A 19,464-nucleotide genomic window follows, 5' to 3' on the forward strand; every position below is an offset into this window, starting at 1 on the left:
ATTTCATTCTTTAATCTATTCTGGAATTCAACTTTATATGTGGTGAGAGGTAGAGATATAATTATTTTCCCCAGATGACTACTAAGTTGTGCCAATCTTTGAACAGTCTTCCTTTACCCCCAGTAAATACCATCTTATTATTTATGAAATTCCCACACATATGAATCTATTTCAAGGCTCTACTCTGTTTCATTGGTCTACTTAACTATTGCTGTACCAAACCACACCTTTAATAACTAGTTTTGCAGTATTATTCTTTTGCTAAAATTGTCTTTTTTTTTTTTTAAGATGGAGTCTCACTTTGTCACCCAGGCTGGAGTGCAGTGATACAATCTTGGCTCACTGCAACTTCCGCCTCCTGGGTACAAGTGATTGTCCTGCCTCAGCCTCCGAGTACTGGAACTACAGGCATGCACCACTGTGCCTAGTTAATTTTTGTATTTTTAGTAAAGACGGGGTTTCACTATGTTGGTCAGGCTGGTCTCGAACTCCTGACCTCAAGTGATCCACCCGCCTCAGCCTCCCGAATGCTGGGATTACAGGCATGAGCCACAATACCCAGTCATGTCTTTCTATTCTTAATCATAGTACAGAAGAACTTGAGAACCAAGCCTGTCAAGTTCCATAAAATCCCTCTGTGACTTGAACTGGGACTGCATCACTTTTATAGATTAATTTGGAGATTTGGCAATTTTGCAATATTGAGTCATTCCATCCAGGAACATGTTCAGCCTCTTCATTTACTCAGGTCTTCTTTTTTGTTCCTTAGTGAATATTTATAGTTTTCTTTATTTAGATGTTTCTCATGTTTTCATTAGGTTGATGTGGGAGCACATTTGTATTGCTGTTGTAAGCCTGTAATTCCCAATTCCTTTTCTTCTTTTCACAGGGTTATAGGGGAGCCATATATATATATGTATATTTTGTTGTTGTTGTTGTTGTTGTTTTTTGGTGTGTTGATCTTATTATACCTTACTGGAATTTCATTAGTTCTAATTGTGTCCTAGTTGAATCTCTTGGGTTTTATAGGTAGGCAGTCATACCATCTACAAACAAGGACATTTTAATATCTTCCTTCTCAATATTTACACACAGTGTGTATCTTTTCCTGTCTTATTGCATTGTCTAGGCTCTCCAGTACAATGTTCAGTGGTAGCGGTGATGACAATATTAAAAGGGATAAAAAAGACATCCTTCCTTTTCCCTAACTTTTATAAGAATGCTTCTCATATTTTACCAATGGCTTTTAAATTAGTCTTTTAAATTTGAATATCTTCTTTTATGTACGTTGGGATAAAGTGAGTCATGTAAAATCATTTTCTGGAAGTTTATACAATTTTAATCAAAATAATTATTCAAATTACCTGTCCTGTATAGATACAGCACCAACTGAATCGTGCTAGACTACATGGCTCTGGGCGTTTGCAATTTGGGAATATAGGAGGGGGGTGGCGGAATGTTCCCCTGGGGATCCTTTCTCCTCCGTGACATTTGAAGTTAGCGTGATATGAGGCACAGAACAAAATACTATGAGTCAGAGGTTTGAGTCTCTCCTCTACCATATATTAGCTACTAATCTAAGACAGTGATTCAACCTCTTTGAATTTCAGTTTTCTTGTCTATCAGATCGGAACAAAGATCTTGGGTTAGTGTCTATCAGGTGCCTACGATAGGAATGACATATTACTGTTGTTAGGGTAGCAACTATTGCTATACTAGTCAGCACTATTAATAACTATTAACAGGGACTAAATAATGACCAGGACAGAGACAGAGTCCAGAATGGGGCCCTGGGGTGCCCTAACCATCTTTGCTGGTCCCTGAGGTAGTGGGGAGCCCTGAAGGCCTGGGCCTCCCATGAGCTATCCTGTGACCTGGATGACTGTGTTTACTCCTTGCTGCCAAGCCTTGGTCCCGGTGTGACCCACTTGCCTCTCTCTGGAATGCCAGCCAGGGGACTTGCTTCTGCTGTCAGTATGTAGATACTTTTGCCAGCCTGGCCTAGCATAGGAGCATTCTTGAGTCTAGGTCTTTGGGCCAGCAGGCCAGGCCCCTTTTGGAACTCCCCACTCCAGGGATCCCCCCAGGCTGGTTGGAACCAACAGGGAAGAATAGCTGAGTCTTTCCTTCACAATTCACCCGCTGATCAGGGATGAGAGGAGATGCATCTCGGGAGACTAGGCCCTAAGAATGGCATGCACACATGTTGCTAATGCCTGCACTAAAGTCCATGCATCAGGGTGTAGTAGAACTATCCTGAGATTTGCAGCAAATCTGGACCCTGCTATTTCCTCACTGTGGGATCTTGGGACTTTGTTTTCCTCGTCTGTTATATAGGAATCATGATCATCTTCCCACTATATCTATATCTATATCTATATCTATATCTATCTATCTATATCTATATCTGTATATCTATATCTATCTATATCTATCTCTCTCTATATATATATTTATATATATATTTATATATTTTGAGATGGAGTCTTGCTCTATTGTCCAGGCTGGAGTGTAGTAGCATGATCTGGGCTCACTGCATCCTCTACCTCGTGGGTTCAAGTGATTCCCCTGCCTCAGCCTCCCAAGTAACTGGGATTACAGGCATCCGCCACCATGCCCAGCTAATTTTTATATTTTTAGTAGAGACAGGGTCTTGCCATGTTGGCCAGGCTAGTCCCGAACTTCTGACCTCGGTTATCTGCCCACCTTGGCCTCCCAAAGTGCTGGGATTACAGGCATGAACCATGTGCCTGGCCTTTTCCCACTATTAATGAAACTGCTGCAAGTATCATTTGAAATTGTGTCTATGATGTGATCTGTAAGTTGTAAAGCATAGAATAAATACAAGGTGGTCCTGTGTCTGGCCCTCATGTTCATGGTCATAAACGTGGCCGTTGCACAAATGTGTGTGCAAGATGCCCTAGAACTGTGTGTCAAAAGTAGAAAACCAAGCGGAATTTTTGGGGATTGGGAAGGTGATCATAGGAAAGGAGGCTTAACCCAAGAGGTTATCACTGGAGCCTGGGATCTTTCATCACTTTTCCCATCCATCTCCCCATCTCATGTTGCTCCAGATCTCTCCATGCTGCAGGATAAAAATGGACAGTGCTGCCTGAAGCCTCCCTGACAACCTCCCACTGTGTTGCTAAGCAACTTGACCTCCTCTGCCGAAAAAGGAACCTAATGCTCAAAGTCTGGCCTTCTGGCCTCCTTTAGTTACTTCCTTCTCCTCTGACCTCAGGGAAGGAAGGAATCTCAAGGAAAGAGCATCTCTGCCTCATGGAGGGAGAACTGGGTATAGAATTGGAGGATTAGACTGGTGGGAAATGGGATGAACTTGCAAGGCAGGTCTTTGCTTCTGGGCTAATTAGCGTGGGGGCATGACAGTTATAGAGCAGCTCCCTGTGCTGGACTCTGTAGGCACAGGCTCTGTCCTTGTGGCAAACCAATAAAGCAGGTATGATCAGTGTTTCCATTTTATGAGTTCACTGAGCCTCACGGAGAGTAAGCAGCCTTCTCAGTCTCACAGGGAATAGGCAGAGGATGAGTCTGAAACCACGCCCATCTGGGTTCCTTCTACTCCACCTTGCTGTTTGAGATATTTGCAAGGGTCACGGTAGAACACGAGACTTCTAAAATGCATTTCTCACTTTGCTATTTGTCTGGAACCCCTGGTGAATGCTGGAATAGAGTACCTGGCTTGAGGTTGAGCTGAGGTTTGGGCATATAGTTCTGCTACTTCCTTGGCCTCTCAGAATCTCAGAATCTGCTCATTCTTCCAGTAGTGAAGATCGGTGAATAAGGGGTGGGAATAGAGTGAAAACTGGGCTGCTAGAGTTTGAAAGGCATATTTACCCTTGGCAGCTCTGTGATCCCATGCAAGTTTTTTGACATTTTGTGCCTCAGTTTTCCTCATTTATAGAATGGAAATAACACTAGAGCCAACTCCAGAGGGCTGTAAGAATTAAATGAATGTAAAGCTCTTGAACCTGGCACCTAAAGGTTCAATAAGTACCCACACTTATTATTATCACTTCTAGGAGGCTTTAGCATATAAACCTCTTTCACATCCTTAGTGGTTAAGAGAATTCACTGCCACTGAAATCAAACTAGGTCCACATCCTGCACTGCTCTTTCTCACTGCGTGACTTTAGACAAGTTTCTTAATCCCTCTGTGGCTCAGTTTTCTAATCTATAAAATGAAGAAAATAATAATGTGTACTTCAGGGTATTATTGTAAAGATCAAATGTAATATGGGTATTAGTTATGGTAATGTTAGTTGCTGTAACAAGAAAACTTCCCACTTCCAAATTTCATGTAATAGTCTACACAAGAATCATGGGAAGTAAGCATTACTATTATCTTCATTTTAGAGGAGAAAATTAAGTGTCAGAATGGTGTAGACATTCCTAAAGTCACATAGCTAGTAGCTAGCTGAGATCTTATAATTTGAAATTCAATACATTCTTTTGTTACTTCATAAGGAAATGGAGGATGTTCTGAGAACAGGAGGCCAACCCATGTGTTAGTGGTTGCGGAGCCATAGCCAGTCAAGAGGCTTGTTCTTGGTGAAGTTCACCATGTGGGCCCAGGACAAGGAGTGGGCTGCCGTGGAAAAGTAAGCCCAGATTCCTTTCCAGGGCATGTGGAGGGCATCTGATGGGGATGAGAGGGAGAGGAGGCAGGTGCTTGCTTTGTTTTGAATTGTTTTGTCTGCTTGTTTAATAATAGAAAGCACTGATATGTGTAGCAAGGTACTTAAATCATTATGTAATCTTTATAGCAACTCTATGAGGTAGGTTTAATGGATATTATAATTTTACAGATGAGGTAATTGAAGCACAAAGAAGTAACTTGAATAACGTTACATAGCTTGCAAGTAACAGAGCTTTCAAACCTTGGAAGTCCAGCCCAAAGCCCCAAACCACTAAGCTATGTTGCCTTTTGTTTTCAAAGAAGTGTATGCTAGGAAAGAAACAGCAAACAGGATCCAGAGGGAGAGAATTCTCAGAAAGAGAAAAAGTCAACTGGGGCCAGGTGCAGTGGCTCATGCCTGTAATGCCAGCACTTTGGGAGGCCAAGGTGGGAGGATCACTTGAAGTCAGGAGTTCAAGACAAGCCTGGCCAACATGGTGAAAACCCATCTCTACTAAAAATACAAAAATTAACCGGGCATGGTGGTGGGTGCCTGTAATCCCAGCTACGTGGGAGGCTGAGGCAGGAGAATCACTTGAACCCAGCAGGTGGAGGTTGCAGTGAGCCAAGATTGCACCACAGCACTAGCCTGGACAACAGAGCAAGGCTCTGTCTCAAAAAAAAAAAAAATTATCCAGGCACAGTGTCTCATGCCTGTAATCCAAGCACTTTGGGAAGCCAAGGTGGGAGAATCATTTGCGGCCAGGAGTTTGAGACCAGCCTGGGCAACACAGTGAGACCCCTATCTCTACAAAAGCAAAATAAGATTAAAACAAGCTGGGCATGATGGTACATGCTTATAGTCTCAGCTACTTGGGAGGCTGAGATGGGAAGATCTCTTGAGCCCAGGAGTTCAAGGCTGCAGTGAGCTATGATCATGTCACTGGCCTCCAGCCTGGGCAACAGCGTGAGATTCTATCTCTAAACAAAGAAAAGAAAAGAAATAAGAAACATCAGTCAATGGGACATTGAACCATTCACCTCTAGACATGACATGCGTCATCCTAAGATGGAGAAGTGTCATAGAGAAATCCTGCTGACCAAACCAAAGTAGGAAATACCATTCAGGTCAATATATAATCAGAGCCCCACTCCACCTCAGAGTACAGTGATCTTCTCCAAGCCTGTAGCGCCTCAGTTAGGAAAGTGAAAGCCTGCAAAAGGCATTGGGGCAACAAAACAGTCTCTATTTCTTATCAGGGACAAAATGTACTTTCTTATCAAACAGAGGCCTAACCAAGGACACTCATAAGGCAAGCTGTCAGTTTGTCCTTTATAACCAATTGTAGGTGGTGTGCATCTGTACTGGGTAAGAAGCAGGTCATGTTTACATGAGGAAGAAGCTGTCCAGGAAGGCCAGCAAGAAGAGATCTAGTGGGGTGGTAAGGATTTCAGTTGTCAGGTCATGGGCTGGCCCAGCCATTTCATTTCTCCAAGCCTTGGTTCCCTCATTTGAAAATAGAGGTTACCATCCCCATCTGGCAAGGTTGTAGCCAGGTCAAAGGAAACACCACCTGAAAAGCATTAGCATAGGGTGGAGCCTGGCAGAGTCATGTTCAGTGAGTGGTAAAGCATACTTTTATCATCAGCAGATCCACTTGACATGGATTATAAATAGCTCAAGAAACAAGTTCATTTTGGTGCATTTCAAAGACACATTAGAGGAAAGGTGAAGGCCAGAAGAGCAGAAGGCTCTGAGAAAAGTGCATCACAGTGGCCCATTACGATGCCTGTCTATGGTCACATGAGCTGTCGTATGAGAGAGTGCTCTGTGAGCCTCAGTGCCTTCAGTGGCATCATTGCACTGTGACTGTGCAGGTCCCAAACAGTTTGGACATGAATGTCCTCAAGCTGCATGTTAGCAGGGCTTCTAATTCCATCTGCAAGGGATAAAGCGTGGAGCTTAGTCGCACAGAGTGCCTGTTACTGGAGGAGATATGAGTCTGTGTCATCCTGCATGGGAAAGATTCTAAAAACAAAGTGATCAGTGACTGCTCAGGAGTGTGAAAGGTCACCGGGAGCAGTGGGAAAGGGTCTGGCAGAGGAATAAGAAGATACAGGTCTTACAACAAGCCCTGAGACTTCAACCAAGTCATTTAACATCTGGGGCCTTGGTTTATTTATCCTCCCAGCAGATAAAGCAATACTTGCCCTGTCTTCCTAATCTTGAAGAGGTCAATCAAATGATGGGTGTGAAAGCATTTTGTAAACTGTAGTGCAAGCATACGGCAGAGGAGTGAACCATACTTTCACTAGCGACTTGAACGAGGTGATAGAGAAAAGGCTCAGAACTTCAGAAAATGCAAGAGGGGCTTGACCCTGGATTGGGAGAGGAAAGCAATGGTGGGATCAATACCTTGGAGGGCCAAGGACCATGGGGTTAAGAGTCCATGAAAACAGGCCTGGATCATCAGGAAGCTGAGTGTGGTAAGAGTATGACTTCTTCAGGGATTGGGTGGAGTACAGTCCTGCCAAGACCACAGTAACTCAGAGCTTGGAGACATCACAGAGGCAGGGGCTCCCAGAGCTGAGATAATCTGGAGAAGAGGATTCCCATCTACTGTATTCTGAGGCTGGGTTTGACCTTGTAGGTCATCTTTGATAGACGTTTTCCAGCTCTTTCTTTCTTTTTTTTTTTTTTTTTTTTTTTTTTGAACAGAGAGAACCTAGGTGACCCTTAAAGTTCCACAGAGCAGAGTTTGCAAATCTCTGGTTCAGCCTTATTATTTTAATGAGATGAGAATGGAACCCCAGAAAAGAGAAGTGATTATCTGAAGGTCACACAGCAGGTTCGTTACCAAGCTGCAAATGGAACTCAGAATTTCTGGTTCCCAGTTCTATATCTTAGCCTCCCAAACTGGCTATGTGGACAGGAAAGAACAGAGGCATGGGGTGAGCTTTAAGGATGCAATTTCATAGGTAAGAAGATCCCTTAATCTAACAATATCTCAGCCAGCCAGCTGCCCAACAATGACTAAAATCCCCCCTTTATTGACTCCTTCACAGGATTCCAAGAGTCTCAAGGTTAGAGAGGTCGCCTAGTCCACCTCCCTTCTCTGCTTCTCACAGAAGGGTCTGCTAAACACTCTGGTGACAGTGAACTCACCCAACGTGTTCCATGGCAGAGGCTCTTCATTAGATCACGAGACATCTGTTTTACTGGAGCTTCCAACCACGTGTCCCAGTACTGCCCTTAGTCACATGCATCCAGTCCTTTCTCTCAGGACAGAGTTTTGAATAAATGATGACAGCTCCCATCCCCCTTTCTCCCAGTTGACTTTCCAGATACATCTCACATTGTTGTTGGCTTTCCACCGTTTTTCCTCTTCACTTCCTGGGTCTACTACACTGTGTGTCCTCCACTTGGTCTCCTCCTGAAAACAACACTGTGCACAATGTTCCTGGCGGCAGACTTATGAAACCAAGTGGACCACTTCCTTCATCTTAGGTGTCGTAGCTCCATCAATTCATCCTCAGATTACAGTGATTTTTCTGCACTTCACTCTACAGGTTCCCATTTAGCGTTGCATTGGCTAGGACATTACTCATTTACACACAGGCTCTGCTGAGCCCCACCTTTGCCAAGACTCTGACTTCTGTTGTTTCATTTAAAGGTGTAAGACCAGGGCCTCACAGTCCTTCCTAAGGAATTTTACTTTGTGGCTGGACACAGTGGCTCACACCTGTAATTCCAGCACTTTGGGAGGCCAAGGCAGGTGGATGACTTGAGGTCAGGAGTTCGAGACCAGCCTGGCCAACATGACAAAACCCCTTCTGTACTAAAAATACAAAAATTAGCTGAGTGTGGTGGCAAGCGCCTATAATCCCAGTTTCTCAGGAGGCTGAGGCAGGAGAATCGCTTGAGACCAGGAGGCAGAGGTTGCAGTGAGCCGAGATCACTGCACTCCAGCCTGGGCAACAGAGTGAGACTCCATCTCAAAAAAACAAAAGTAGCAACAACAACAACAACAAACACAGAAATTTTACTTTGTTACATTCAGCCCACAATGTTCAGCAGCCCAGATCTTTCTGGATCCTGGCTGTATCTCCTCAGCATGTTTCTTCTTCCTCCCAGCTTCCTGACCCCTGCAAATAGGGCTGTAAAGAGACTCTCTGATGCTGCACCCCTCCCCCACTGCCACCATGCACGTCACAGAAGACCTCACCAGGTCAGACTGGCTCACCTGCTTGATGAATGCACCAGCCCACTCTCCCACCCCGTGAGGCGTATCAGGCATAATGACCTGGAACATACTTTTTTTCTATTCAGCTACGAAAGCAGGGTGTTATCAAATTTTAAAAGGCATTGGCCAGGCACCGTGGCGCATGCCTGTAATCCCAGGCACTTTGGGAGGCCGAAGTGGGTGGATCGCTTGAGCCCAGGAGTTCAAGACCAGCCTGGGCAACATGGCAAAACCCTGTCTCTATAAAACACACAAAAATTAGCCGGGCATGGTGGTACATGCCTGTAGTCTCAGTTTCTCAGGAAGTTGAAGTGGAAGGATCACTTAAGCCCGGGAGGTGGAGGTTGCAGTGAGCTGAAATCCCACCACTGCACTCCAGCCTGGCAGCCTGGGCAACAGAGAGAGACCATGCCTCAATCAATCAATCAATCAATCAATGGCATTGAGAAAAGAAAGGGAGGGTTTTGACCAACAAATTATCAATAGTAACAGTGGCGTCCGTGTAACAGGACTATAGTTTTGGCTTTTTTTTTTTTTTTTTTTTTTTTTAAATGAAGCCTTGCTCTGTCGCCCAGGCAGGAGTGTAGTGGTGCCATCTCGGCTCACTGCAACTTCTGCCTCCCGGGTTCAAGCGATTCTCCTGCCTCAGCCTCCCGAGTAGCTGGGACTACAGGCATGTGCTACCACGCTCGGCTAATTTTTTGTATTTTTAGTAGAGACGAGTTTTCACCGTGTTAGCCAGGATGGTCTCGATCTCCTGACCTCGTGATCCGCCTGCCTTGGCCTCCCAAAGTGCTGGGATTACAGGCGTGAGCCACCGCGCCCGGCCCCTTCACGCTTCTTTACATGCTTCATCCAACCGATAGTTCATGGAGGAGGCCTCGGGTGTGTGTTTCCAAATTTTCTATGCTGAGTGTGTGTTCTTTGGAAAACTAGAAAAAAATTAAGCGAAAAATAAAATGAAATGAATAAAGACTCTTTCCCTGGCTAAATCCTTTGGGAAGGGGCATCAGGCCCACCCCACACCTCCAACTGCCCAGCCTCCCGCCTGCATTGCCCCTTCCTGTGCTCAAGAAGAGCACTTCCTGTGCGCGTGGAAAAGAACAGCCAGGGCAGCGGGGGAAAGGGGAGCCAGGGGCTTGCCTTGAGGAGCAGTTGCCTTGAGGTTGGGATTGTCCCTTTAGGCACCTTCCACAGTGCTGTTTTCCTCTAAGCGAAGGCGTTTAAGGCAGCTTTCCTGCCAACAGGTTTTGGAAAAGGTAGGAGTTAAGGGGCAGTGGCCTTGGTGGGCGGGTGCAGTATTCAGAAGGGCCTCTGGGGTGAGGAAAGGGGCCCAGCCAGGAGAATAATCCACTCGACCCACTTTCCGGGCTTCCAGAGGTCAGACCTGGGATGCAGAGTTCCCCCTTTCACCCTCCTCTCTGAAGGCCAAAGGAGATCTGGAGACTACTGGGTCCTGCAGTCCTCAGTGTGGCCAGGCACATGGGTTTGCACCGCGTGGCACAGAAAATCCCCCCCGGTTTAGGTACAAAGCCCTCGGCGTACCCTCCTCCGACCAGCAGAGGGCGCGCACCGCCCGCAAGAAGGAGGTGCAGCCACGAGCCTTGGCGTGGAGGCTGCGAGCCGCGAGCGCAGGAGCCGGGTGGGAGACACCCCTTCTTCTGCAAATGAGGAGGCCGAGCCAGAAGAAAGACGGCGACAGATGTTGGGGGGAGGGGGCGATTTGTGAGGGATAGGGCGAGAAAGTCTAAGTGAGAGTAGGATGAGGAGGGGAGGATGGTTGGGGAAGGGGATGAAATAAAGTGGCTGAGGGAAGGCTGAGGTGGGGTGAAGCTCAGCCAGAAGGGATGAAGGTTGGGATGAGGTGAGGGGCGGGTGAAAGGATGGGTGAGGGGGGAAGATGTGATGTGGGTGCCTGTTAGGATGGGATGGGGTGAAGGGCGGGTGGAAGGGTGGGTGAGATGGGGAGGTGGGGTGGGGTGGGAGTGCCTATTGGGATGGGGTGGGGTGAGGGGTGGGTGGAAGGGTGAGTGAAATGGGGAGGGGGGGGTGGGGGTGCTTGTTGGGATGGGGTGGAGTGAGGGGCAGGTGGAAGGATGGGTGAGATGTGGTGGTGGGATGTGGGTGCCTATTGGGATGGGGTGGAGTGAGGGGCGGGTGTAAGGATGGGTGAGAGGGGGAAGATGTGATGTGGGTGCCTGTCAGGATGGGGTGGGGTGAGGGGCGGGTGGAAGGATGGGTGAGATGGGTGGTGGCGTGGAGGTGGGGTGCCTATTGGGATGGGATGGAGTGAGGGGCGGGTGGACGGGTGGGTGAGATGGGGAAGCTTGAGTGGGGTGGGGGTGGGGTGCCTATTGGGATGGGGCGGGTGAGGGGTGGGTGAAAGGATGAGTGAGATGGGGAGGGTGGGGTGCAGGTGTCTGCTAGGACGGAAGTATGGATAGGGTGGGGTGAAGGGCAAATGGAAGACCGAGTGAGGTGAGCTGGGGTCGCCTGGCAGGGTGGGTGTGAGGCAAGGCGGCTCCTTGGGCTCAGCCCATTCTCCAGGCCCCTCGCTCCCTGCAGCGACGCCCAAGCCCGCGCCACCCTCCTTCTTGGGACCTCTTCCTTGGCAGTTCTTTGCTGTGGCCCGAGATGAACCTCTCCCTACTTTCCCCTAACCACGGGTTCTGGTGCAGCAAAGAACAGAGAGAGGAGGCAGCGTAGAGCTCAGGAGCTTTAATGGGGCTAAAAGGGTCAGAAACACACTGGGCCCTCCTGTGAGTGTTAGTACAGGAGGAAGAGGGCCATGTGTCATGGGGCAGGGTGGCTTTCACCAAATCTGCTCAGGTCCCAGGAAGGAGGACCGTGAGAGGCCTCCACGTGCTGAGGTGGGAGCAGTTCCTTGGGGAAGAGCAAAAGTGGGAAGAGATGTGATATTGAATGGGGCTTCTAGGAGCCAGGCGGAAATGCACCGGAGTGGTTAGGAGACAGCAGAGGTCCACAAATCCCCTCCGGGACCTGGAGACCCAGAAGAAAAAAAGTCAAAGAGGGCGCATATCGCTCTCCTCAGGGGACTGCGGGGTGGGACGGGGACAAATCTAGTATCAGACACGGATTGAGGGAGCTCCGGTCCGTCCCCCGGGGCTAAGTGCGGCAGGTGGAGTAAACTCTTGGTTAGAGGACGATTGGGAGGCTCCCGGGCCCCTCCCCGGGATGTAGATGGGATCGGGTGAGACTCTGGGCGTGCGGGCGAGGCCGCAGGCACGCGACCGCCCCGTCTAGTGGTAATGGCCCCCCAAGTGCGAGGCTGCGGCCACTGCCCCGAAGGGCCCGGGCGGGGGCTGCAAGCTGGGACTGGGGTAGAGCGCGGCGGTGGCGGCGGCAGCCGTGGCGGCGGGGCCCGGGCCTGGCCAGTAGGAGAAGCCGGAGGGCGCGACGCCGGCCGAGGCGGCCATGAGATTGAGTTTGGAGAGGCCAGGGAAGGGCAGCGGGGCGAGGCCGGCGGGCAGCTTGTAGAGCGCGCCGTCTTGGGCGGCGGCGGCGGCGGCAGCAGCGGCGGCGGCGGCATGGGCGTGCGCGGGCGGTGGCTGGCAGGCCTGCGCCAGCCCCTGGAAGTCGAAGCGGTAGGCGTAGCGCTTGCCGTGCACCTTACTCATGATGTTCTTGTCGTAGTAGTAGCGAAGGGCGCGGCTCAGCTTGTCGTAGTTCATGTTGGGCTTGCTCTTGCGCTCGCCCCACCGCCGCGCCACCTCGTCCGGGTCCGTGAGCTTGAACTCGCCGTGACCACCCTCCCACGCGATGCAACCGGCGTTCGCGCGGTCAGCCAGCAGCTCCAGCAGAAACTGCCACAGCTGGATCTGTCCGCTGCCTGTGGGGAGGGGGGTAGTCAGCCACAGGTGGGAGCGGGGAGGCGGGAACTGGGAAAGAGTGCAGACGGGAAACCGACCCACCCCGGCAGGAACCGGCACTGGGGGAGGAAAAGCGCAAGTCAAATTGTGCAGCTGAGTTCCCCAGGAACAGCCGGCCGGGGAGGGGTTGATCAGCAGAGTGGTCTCTAGCCTTTACCACGCTTTTGCACAATGGAAATGCGGCTTCCATTGAAGAGCAAGTAGCTTGCCGGATGCACGGTTTTGTGAAACTTGGGGGGGAAAGGGGAAGCGTCGCCTACTCCACGTGAGCACAGCGGCGCCCCAAGGCATTCGGCTTTCCAAGGCGAGCAAGGACAGATACCCGCCGCCACTCGCCATCTCAGCCCGGCGCTCTTATTTAGGGAGAAGCCGCACAACCGTACAGGGCGTCATTGGGCAGAATGATTGGACTGCTCCATCCCAGCGGGACCACATCCAGAGATGGGAAGGGACAGGCGTGCAGCGGGGCGACCCAACCACTGCTGGACAAGGCCCAGCCAGTCCCCAAAGACGTAGTTGGACAGGCTACACCTGAGGTGGAGTGGTGGCTGGCTTCCTTGTAACCACATCCGACAGGAGTAGGAACAGTGGCCCCCTATACGTGACAGGAGGGGCAAGCTCTCAGGGGCTCCCCATCCTAGCCACCTTTGGGTGCGCAGGCCTCTGCGCTGATCCTAAGAGTTTGGTCTCTTGTTTTCGGAACAGGCGGGATTTCCTGCCTACGAAGGTGCCATAGTTCTCGGGGCCTGAAGAACAATTCTGAGGAGGGGAACGGACCGAGCAGCTGTTGTGCTTGGCTACCAACCTCCTCCTGTCTTTGTGTGATATGCCTCCGAATTCGCGGTTGCTGGAGGCAGCAAGGAGGTTTTTCCAGGATATGCCAGTGGTGAGTGGAGTCCCAGAATTCCTGCTCCCCTGTCTTGTAGCCTCAAGCAGACAGGCAGAGAAAACTCCTGATACAATCACCCCCACTCCTTTTTAGAATAAAACGGATTTTCCTCGAATTGGTCTGCTTACTGTCTCAAATAGAGTCTGGTGAACCCCTCTTCCTTTTTCAGCCACTGGCTTATAATCCAGATGCTACCCTCTCCCATGATTTCAATCCCAATCCCTTCAAGCCAGCCCAGCAAAGAGCTTCCTGGTTCCTAGTCCCCAGCGTTAAGTTTTAGGGTGAGAAGCAAGGGAAGATTTGGGTACAAAGGTGCACCTGGCACCAAAGGTGGAGCAACCTCAGCGGTTTGGATGCCCGTTCCTGTTAGGCATAGTTTCCTTCTGAATAAAACAGTCGCAAACCTCGTTTTTGTGGGTTCTGTCTCTTGGTGAGATCTAGGGTAACGACTGAGATGGGGACTGTGGGGAGACGCTGCTTGAAGAGCCAGCCAACAAAAGGGTAATTTATCGTCTATCCGTGGAGCGCTGGTGGTGAACCTGGGAATCAATTGCAATCGTCTGGCAGACTTGGCCGGCAGAGATCAGCCAGCGTAGGTCAGCGCGGGAGGGTAAGCAGGTGGCAGTGACCAGGGTCTAGTGATTGGGAAGCCCACTGTGTTTGGGGAATAATTCCCCCGGTTCCATTGCCAGCTGGTGCTGCGGCCTTGAACTCCTACTACCAGCAGGGAAAGGACGCTAAGTGTCCCAGCCCCTGCCCCAAAGCCTGGAAAACCATACTCAGCAGCAAAAGGGCCTGGGGCTGGGATCCTCTCCACCTGCCTTGGCCTGCAAGTCTTTTCCTGGTGCTCAGAAGATGCAGGAGCCAAAAACCAAGTGAATGTCTTCCCAAGGCCTCCCCACAACCAGGCCAGGACTCCGGGCTTCAGTGTGAACCCTGAGTCCACACTGCTCCCGCCTTCTGTCCGCCTGTGCCCTGACCCCAACCAACCTCGCCTCCGCCGCCCAGCGCGCCACCCAGCTCACCTTTCTGAACCGCCGGGCTCAGCGGGCCCCAGCTCGGGTTCTTCCCTTCCTTGAAGAGACCGTCTCCGACGGGATCTGCAAGCAGCAGACGAAAAGAATCAGGCGAACCCCAGGCGGAAGTTGTGGGCTTGACAAAAGGGCCCCGGGCCAAGGCTCAAGGGGGGTGCTGTGGTCCCAAGGCGCGAGGCTGGGGGCCCGGGCCACCCGGCTCCTCCTCCCGGAGCCTGGTTCAGGCGCGCTGCGCGGAGCCCCTCCGTAGAGCCCAAGTCAGGAAACGCGTCCAGGAAAAAGGAAATCCGCTTTCCGAAGGGGCCGGCTGGAGCCTTATAAAGCCGAGCGGGGAACTGCGCCAGCCGAGCTGGAGCGCGGGGAGAGAAGAGGAGGGCGCCTGGAGGGCCGGCCCGAAGCTAGTAGCAGGAAGGTGAGGAGCCGAGAGAGCGCAGGGGCGACGCCCGCGGACCACAGCCTTCTGGTACGGCTCGGCCACAGAGTCCTCCACCACGCCAGAGACCCCTGCTTCCCCTCTCAGGCTCTTTCGGGTCCCTGAGTCCTGGCTTTTGGCCCCCAGGCTCCCAATCTGCTCATTTCAACTCCTCTAGACCCTGCACTGAACCCAGAGCTCTCTATCTGTCTTTAGGTCTCCCCAATGCCCTAAATTACAATCGGCCCTACATGCAACCCGAATCTCCGGACACTTCTCCTTCCCCTGGACCCCAGCACTCTCTTCCTATGTCTGAGCCTAGACTTCCCGCCCCAGGTTCCGGTGCCACCAGCGCCCGGCTGGTCCCTGGTACCTGGCAGGTACATGTTGATCAGCAGGGGCTGGGAGGCGCCGCTCTGTCTCATCGCTGCCGGGGACTGGGCGGTGGGAGATGGGGGGGACGGGGAAGGGGGGCGAGGCAGGCTTTGCGCTCCGTGGCACCGATCCCCGCCCGAAGAGACCGCGGGTGACAAGGAGGAGAAGACGCGCCAGGTCCAGCAGGGCCTGGCGGGAGGGGGCAGTCCGGGCGTGGCGGGGTTGCGCGGGGCGGGGGGTCCTGGAGCAACGCTTCCAGCTAAGGGGCCGCTTGGAACCCTCTGGTCCCCGCGCGGCCAGGGGCCGCAATTTCCGTTTTAATTAAAGCGCTGCCGCTTCGGCCCCCAGGACCCCGCCCCCGCCCCTCTTATCGTCCCATCGCAATAAAGTCTCCAACGCGCCGCGCCACAGCCAAGCGCACCCGGCAGCCCCCCGCGCCCCGCAGCCGGGGAGACGCGCGGGGGATGGGCCCGGGCCATGCGCCCTGATGGGGGCCGGGAGCGCGTCTTTTCCGCCTCCCTGATTCTCTGCAAACAGTGATGGGGCTGGTGTACCTGGCCCCACCTCGGACCCCAGCAGCCACAGCCCCCTCCCTAGTGCCCTTCTTCCAGTCTGCTCCCGCTCCACTCGCCGCTCACTCTCCTCCCCCTCCCTCCCTCTATCCCCACCCGGGTTCCCGTCTCCAGGCTGCGTTATCTGCATCTTCACTTTTAAATTTCCGCTTCCCTCCCTCTCGCCTGTCGCTGCGCTCCCGGCCCTGCAGCCGTTGCTCCCTTTATCTCTGCCCGCACCCCCGCTCCCTCCTCCTCTTCTCCCACTCTCTGCTCTTCCCTAGAGACCTGAACCCCTTCCCTGTCTCCTTCTTGCTTTGGCCCATTTCCTGCCTTTCTAGGGCCCCCAAGCCTCAGGCCCTGGTGCTGGGCCATCTCTCCTGGCAACTTATGGTGGGTGACCCCCTCCTCCGTCCTCTCCCCCCCTTCTAGGTCTCTCTTTACCATCTATTCTAGGCTTTTCTCTCTGACTCCCATCTCCCCTCCAGCCTTCTCTCTCCCTCTCATCCTTCTCCCTCCCTTCCTTTTCTCATTCATTCAGTCCCCACAAATTAGTAGTGGCCTGGACTGCTGAAGGCCTCTAAAGATGTTGAGAATCTGTCCTGGCTTTCCCTGATGGGTTTCTGAGCCCCCTGCTACTTCCCTGTACAACTATTCCTCTCCCATCCTTCCCTATCCCCTGTCCTCCCAGTCTGCCACCCACCCTCACCACTATTCCCATTCTGGCTGTCCCTGAACCAGGCTGGAGAGGTGGAGGGGTTAAGACAGGGTTGTGCACTGTGCAAGGCTGAAATCCACTCCAAAAAAGTATTCCTATTTCTAACTCATGCAAAGATATTGATGTGGTTCCTAAGTGTCCTAGAGCCTCTCTGGGTACCGGTGGGACTTCTTGGCTCTGGAGAGGCAGGCTAAGGAGGATGCTGACTGAAGATGAGGCTCCAGCCCAGAAGCCCACCTTCTGCAGCCTTGCAGTATGGAATGGGTACTGTCAAAACTGGTATTCTCCAAGTCCTCTCTCACTGCTTGAGCCCAGGGGTGGAGGAGGCCTGGGGATTGGCAAATCTCCTGCTAAGTGCCTGGTCCTGGGGTGCCCGATTGAGGATGGCTAGAAAGTCCTACTTCTGGGGTTCTACAGGGCCCCTGTTCATCCTCATTTGCTGCACCTGCTGGGGTATTCATCTTTGCTTGTAGAGGGTGCGAGGGAGCCAGGGAGAAGTGTGGGAGGCAGAATGTGGAGGGAAAAATGAGGGATCCCAGGTCCTGGGAGAATCCTAGTGGGACAAGGATGAAGCCTTTGGGATGTGGACCTGGAATCCGGTGGGAGCAGACTAGAGGTTGGAATGTTCCCTGTGGACCAAACTCGGACTCCACAGAAGGGAAGGGTCTTGAAGGTGGGGTCAAGATCCCAATCCCTCTACCGTCTCATTCCTCTTACTGTTTCCCCCACCCACTATGGACAGAAAACAAGGAGAAGGAGGTAAGAACAGAAAATAGCAAGGGGCAGGAGGTAAGAGCTGGGAGAGCTGGGAGGCATCAAAATTCGCCCACTTAATGCTCTCAGTGGGAGGCTGAGGTGTAAAGGAGAGGGTCCTAGAGAGGAGGTCTACCCAAATATCCCAGCTCTGAGCTGGGCAGGGATCGACAGTACAGGCTTTATGCCTCAGTCTTACCAAGAAATCAGTTGCTGAGCGGGTGGGGCACCAGGTAATGTGTGCATGGGGGGCAGTCATCTCCACCCACCTGGGTCTTGATCTTCACCATCCCCTTCTGCTGCAAGTACAGCTAGGGAAGCCAACAGGAGAGTCCTTGGCAGTTTCCCCTTCATCCCTTTCCTACCCTGCTGGGCGCTGGTCCCATGTGGTTCTGCAGATGGTCAGCTTGCCCAGAACGAACAGAGGACCAGAAGGTGAAAGCATTCAAGTTTAGACTGGCCTCTGTGACCCCCACTCCTTAGCTGTAGACAGATGTAGGAAGCAAAACATGACCCCTAGGTCCAGAAAAACCTAGAAGGTCCATGCTGGCAAAGGCTGCAGCAAATATTAACTCCCCTGACTTCTGTGTTGCACAGATGGGGAAACAAGACCCAGAGACCCGAGCCCAGTTCAGAGTCACACTTCTAGTTCCTGAAGCCGTCTTGCTGATTCTTCCAAGCAACCACAGATCCCCCTGTAGGGAGGGCAGCTCAGTCAAGGGCGGATTCCATATCTCCCTTTGCTCATTGCCTGCTCCCCAAAGCAAGCAGTGGGGAAGTGGCCTGCTGGGCTCTGAAGCCAGTTTGTCTGGGTTCTAGTTTCAACTCCTGACTCTCCCACTTTTTGGTTATGTGACTTTGGGGGAAGTAACATAACCTCTGTACTGTACTTGCGTTTCCTCATTTATAAAATGGGTATGGGCCAGCGCAGTGGCTCATGCCTGTAATCCCAGCACTTTGGGAGGCCAAGGCGGGCAGATCACCTGAGGTCAGGAGTTCAAGACCAGCCTGGCCAACATAGTGAAACCCCGTATCTACAAAAATACCAAAATTAGCCTGGCATGATGGCAGGTGCCTGTAATCCCAGCTACTCAGAGGCTGAGGCGGAAGAATTGCTTGAACTCAGGAGGCAGAGTTTGCAATGAGCTGAGATCATGCCACTGCACTCCAGCTTGGGCAACAGAGCAAAACCCTGTCTCAAAATAAAAATAAAAGTAAGTAAAAATAAAATGGGTATGATAGTACCTGTCATACAGAATGATGAGGTTTATATGAGATAACACATGTGAAGGGTTTAGAACAGATTCTATACATGTAGCTATTGTAAATATTGCCATTCCACAAGGGGATGGGGAGGAGCCCGTGACCAGCCAGGAACCACAGGTTCCTCTGGGGCCCATAGAAGTTTGGGGCTCTGCTGAGGCCTGAGGCTTTTAGCCAAAGCTCAGTTCAGCCTCCACCTAACAGCCTGGATTTAGGGCCAGGAACTCTGTGTTCAAATCCTGGTTTTGTCACCAATTAAGTGGGTGATGTCATCAAAGCTTCTCCTTGGACTCTCAGTTTGGTAAAGTAGATGAAATTGGAGAGTATTAGGAGGACTGAATGCAACAAGGGCCATGGACTCTAGAGCCCATTCGAGTGTAAAGCAAAATTTATACCCCACCCAGAGCTCGTTCCCTTGGTCCCCTGACCCAACCCTAGGATCCATGTGGGGGAGGTAGGGGAAGGATGTCCCTACATTGACTGACTACGGAAAAGGGGTTTCTCATGGAATCCTCCTAACAGGCCCTGTGAGACAGGCAGGACAGCAGTCAATAGCCCCAGATTACAAGGTGAGGGAATTGGGTCCCAGGTGTTCTGACTTATGGTCCAGAGCGCTTCTCAAAGGAGCAGCTGCCTGACTTTTGCACAGCTGAACCTCTGGGGACTTCAGGTCCAAGTCTAACTGCTCCCTGGCATTGC

General features: G+C 51.5%; 1 protein-coding gene across 1 annotated transcript; it reads right to left on the bottom strand.

The window, feature by feature from the left end:
- Positions 1–11,583: 11,583 nt before the first annotated feature.
- On the bottom strand, positions 11,584–14,953 carry FEV (FEV transcription factor, ETS family member). The gene is made up of 2 exons (XM_005574329.5): positions 14,685–14,953; positions 11,584–12,730 (listed from the first exon to the last, which is right to left on the bottom strand). The coding sequence occupies exon 2, from the start codon at positions 12,570–12,572 to the stop codon at positions 12,141–12,143; it is 432 nt and encodes a 143-aa protein (XP_005574386.2). The 5' UTR covers positions 12,573–12,730; positions 14,685–14,953; the 3' UTR covers positions 11,584–12,140.
- Positions 14,954–19,464: the final 4,511 nt, after the last annotated feature.

This window comes from Macaca fascicularis, chromosome 12, assembly GCF_037993035.2.
Source record: "Macaca fascicularis isolate 582-1 chromosome 12, T2T-MFA8v1.1".
Taxonomy (NCBI): Eukaryota; Metazoa; Chordata; class Mammalia; order Primates; family Cercopithecidae; genus Macaca; species Macaca fascicularis.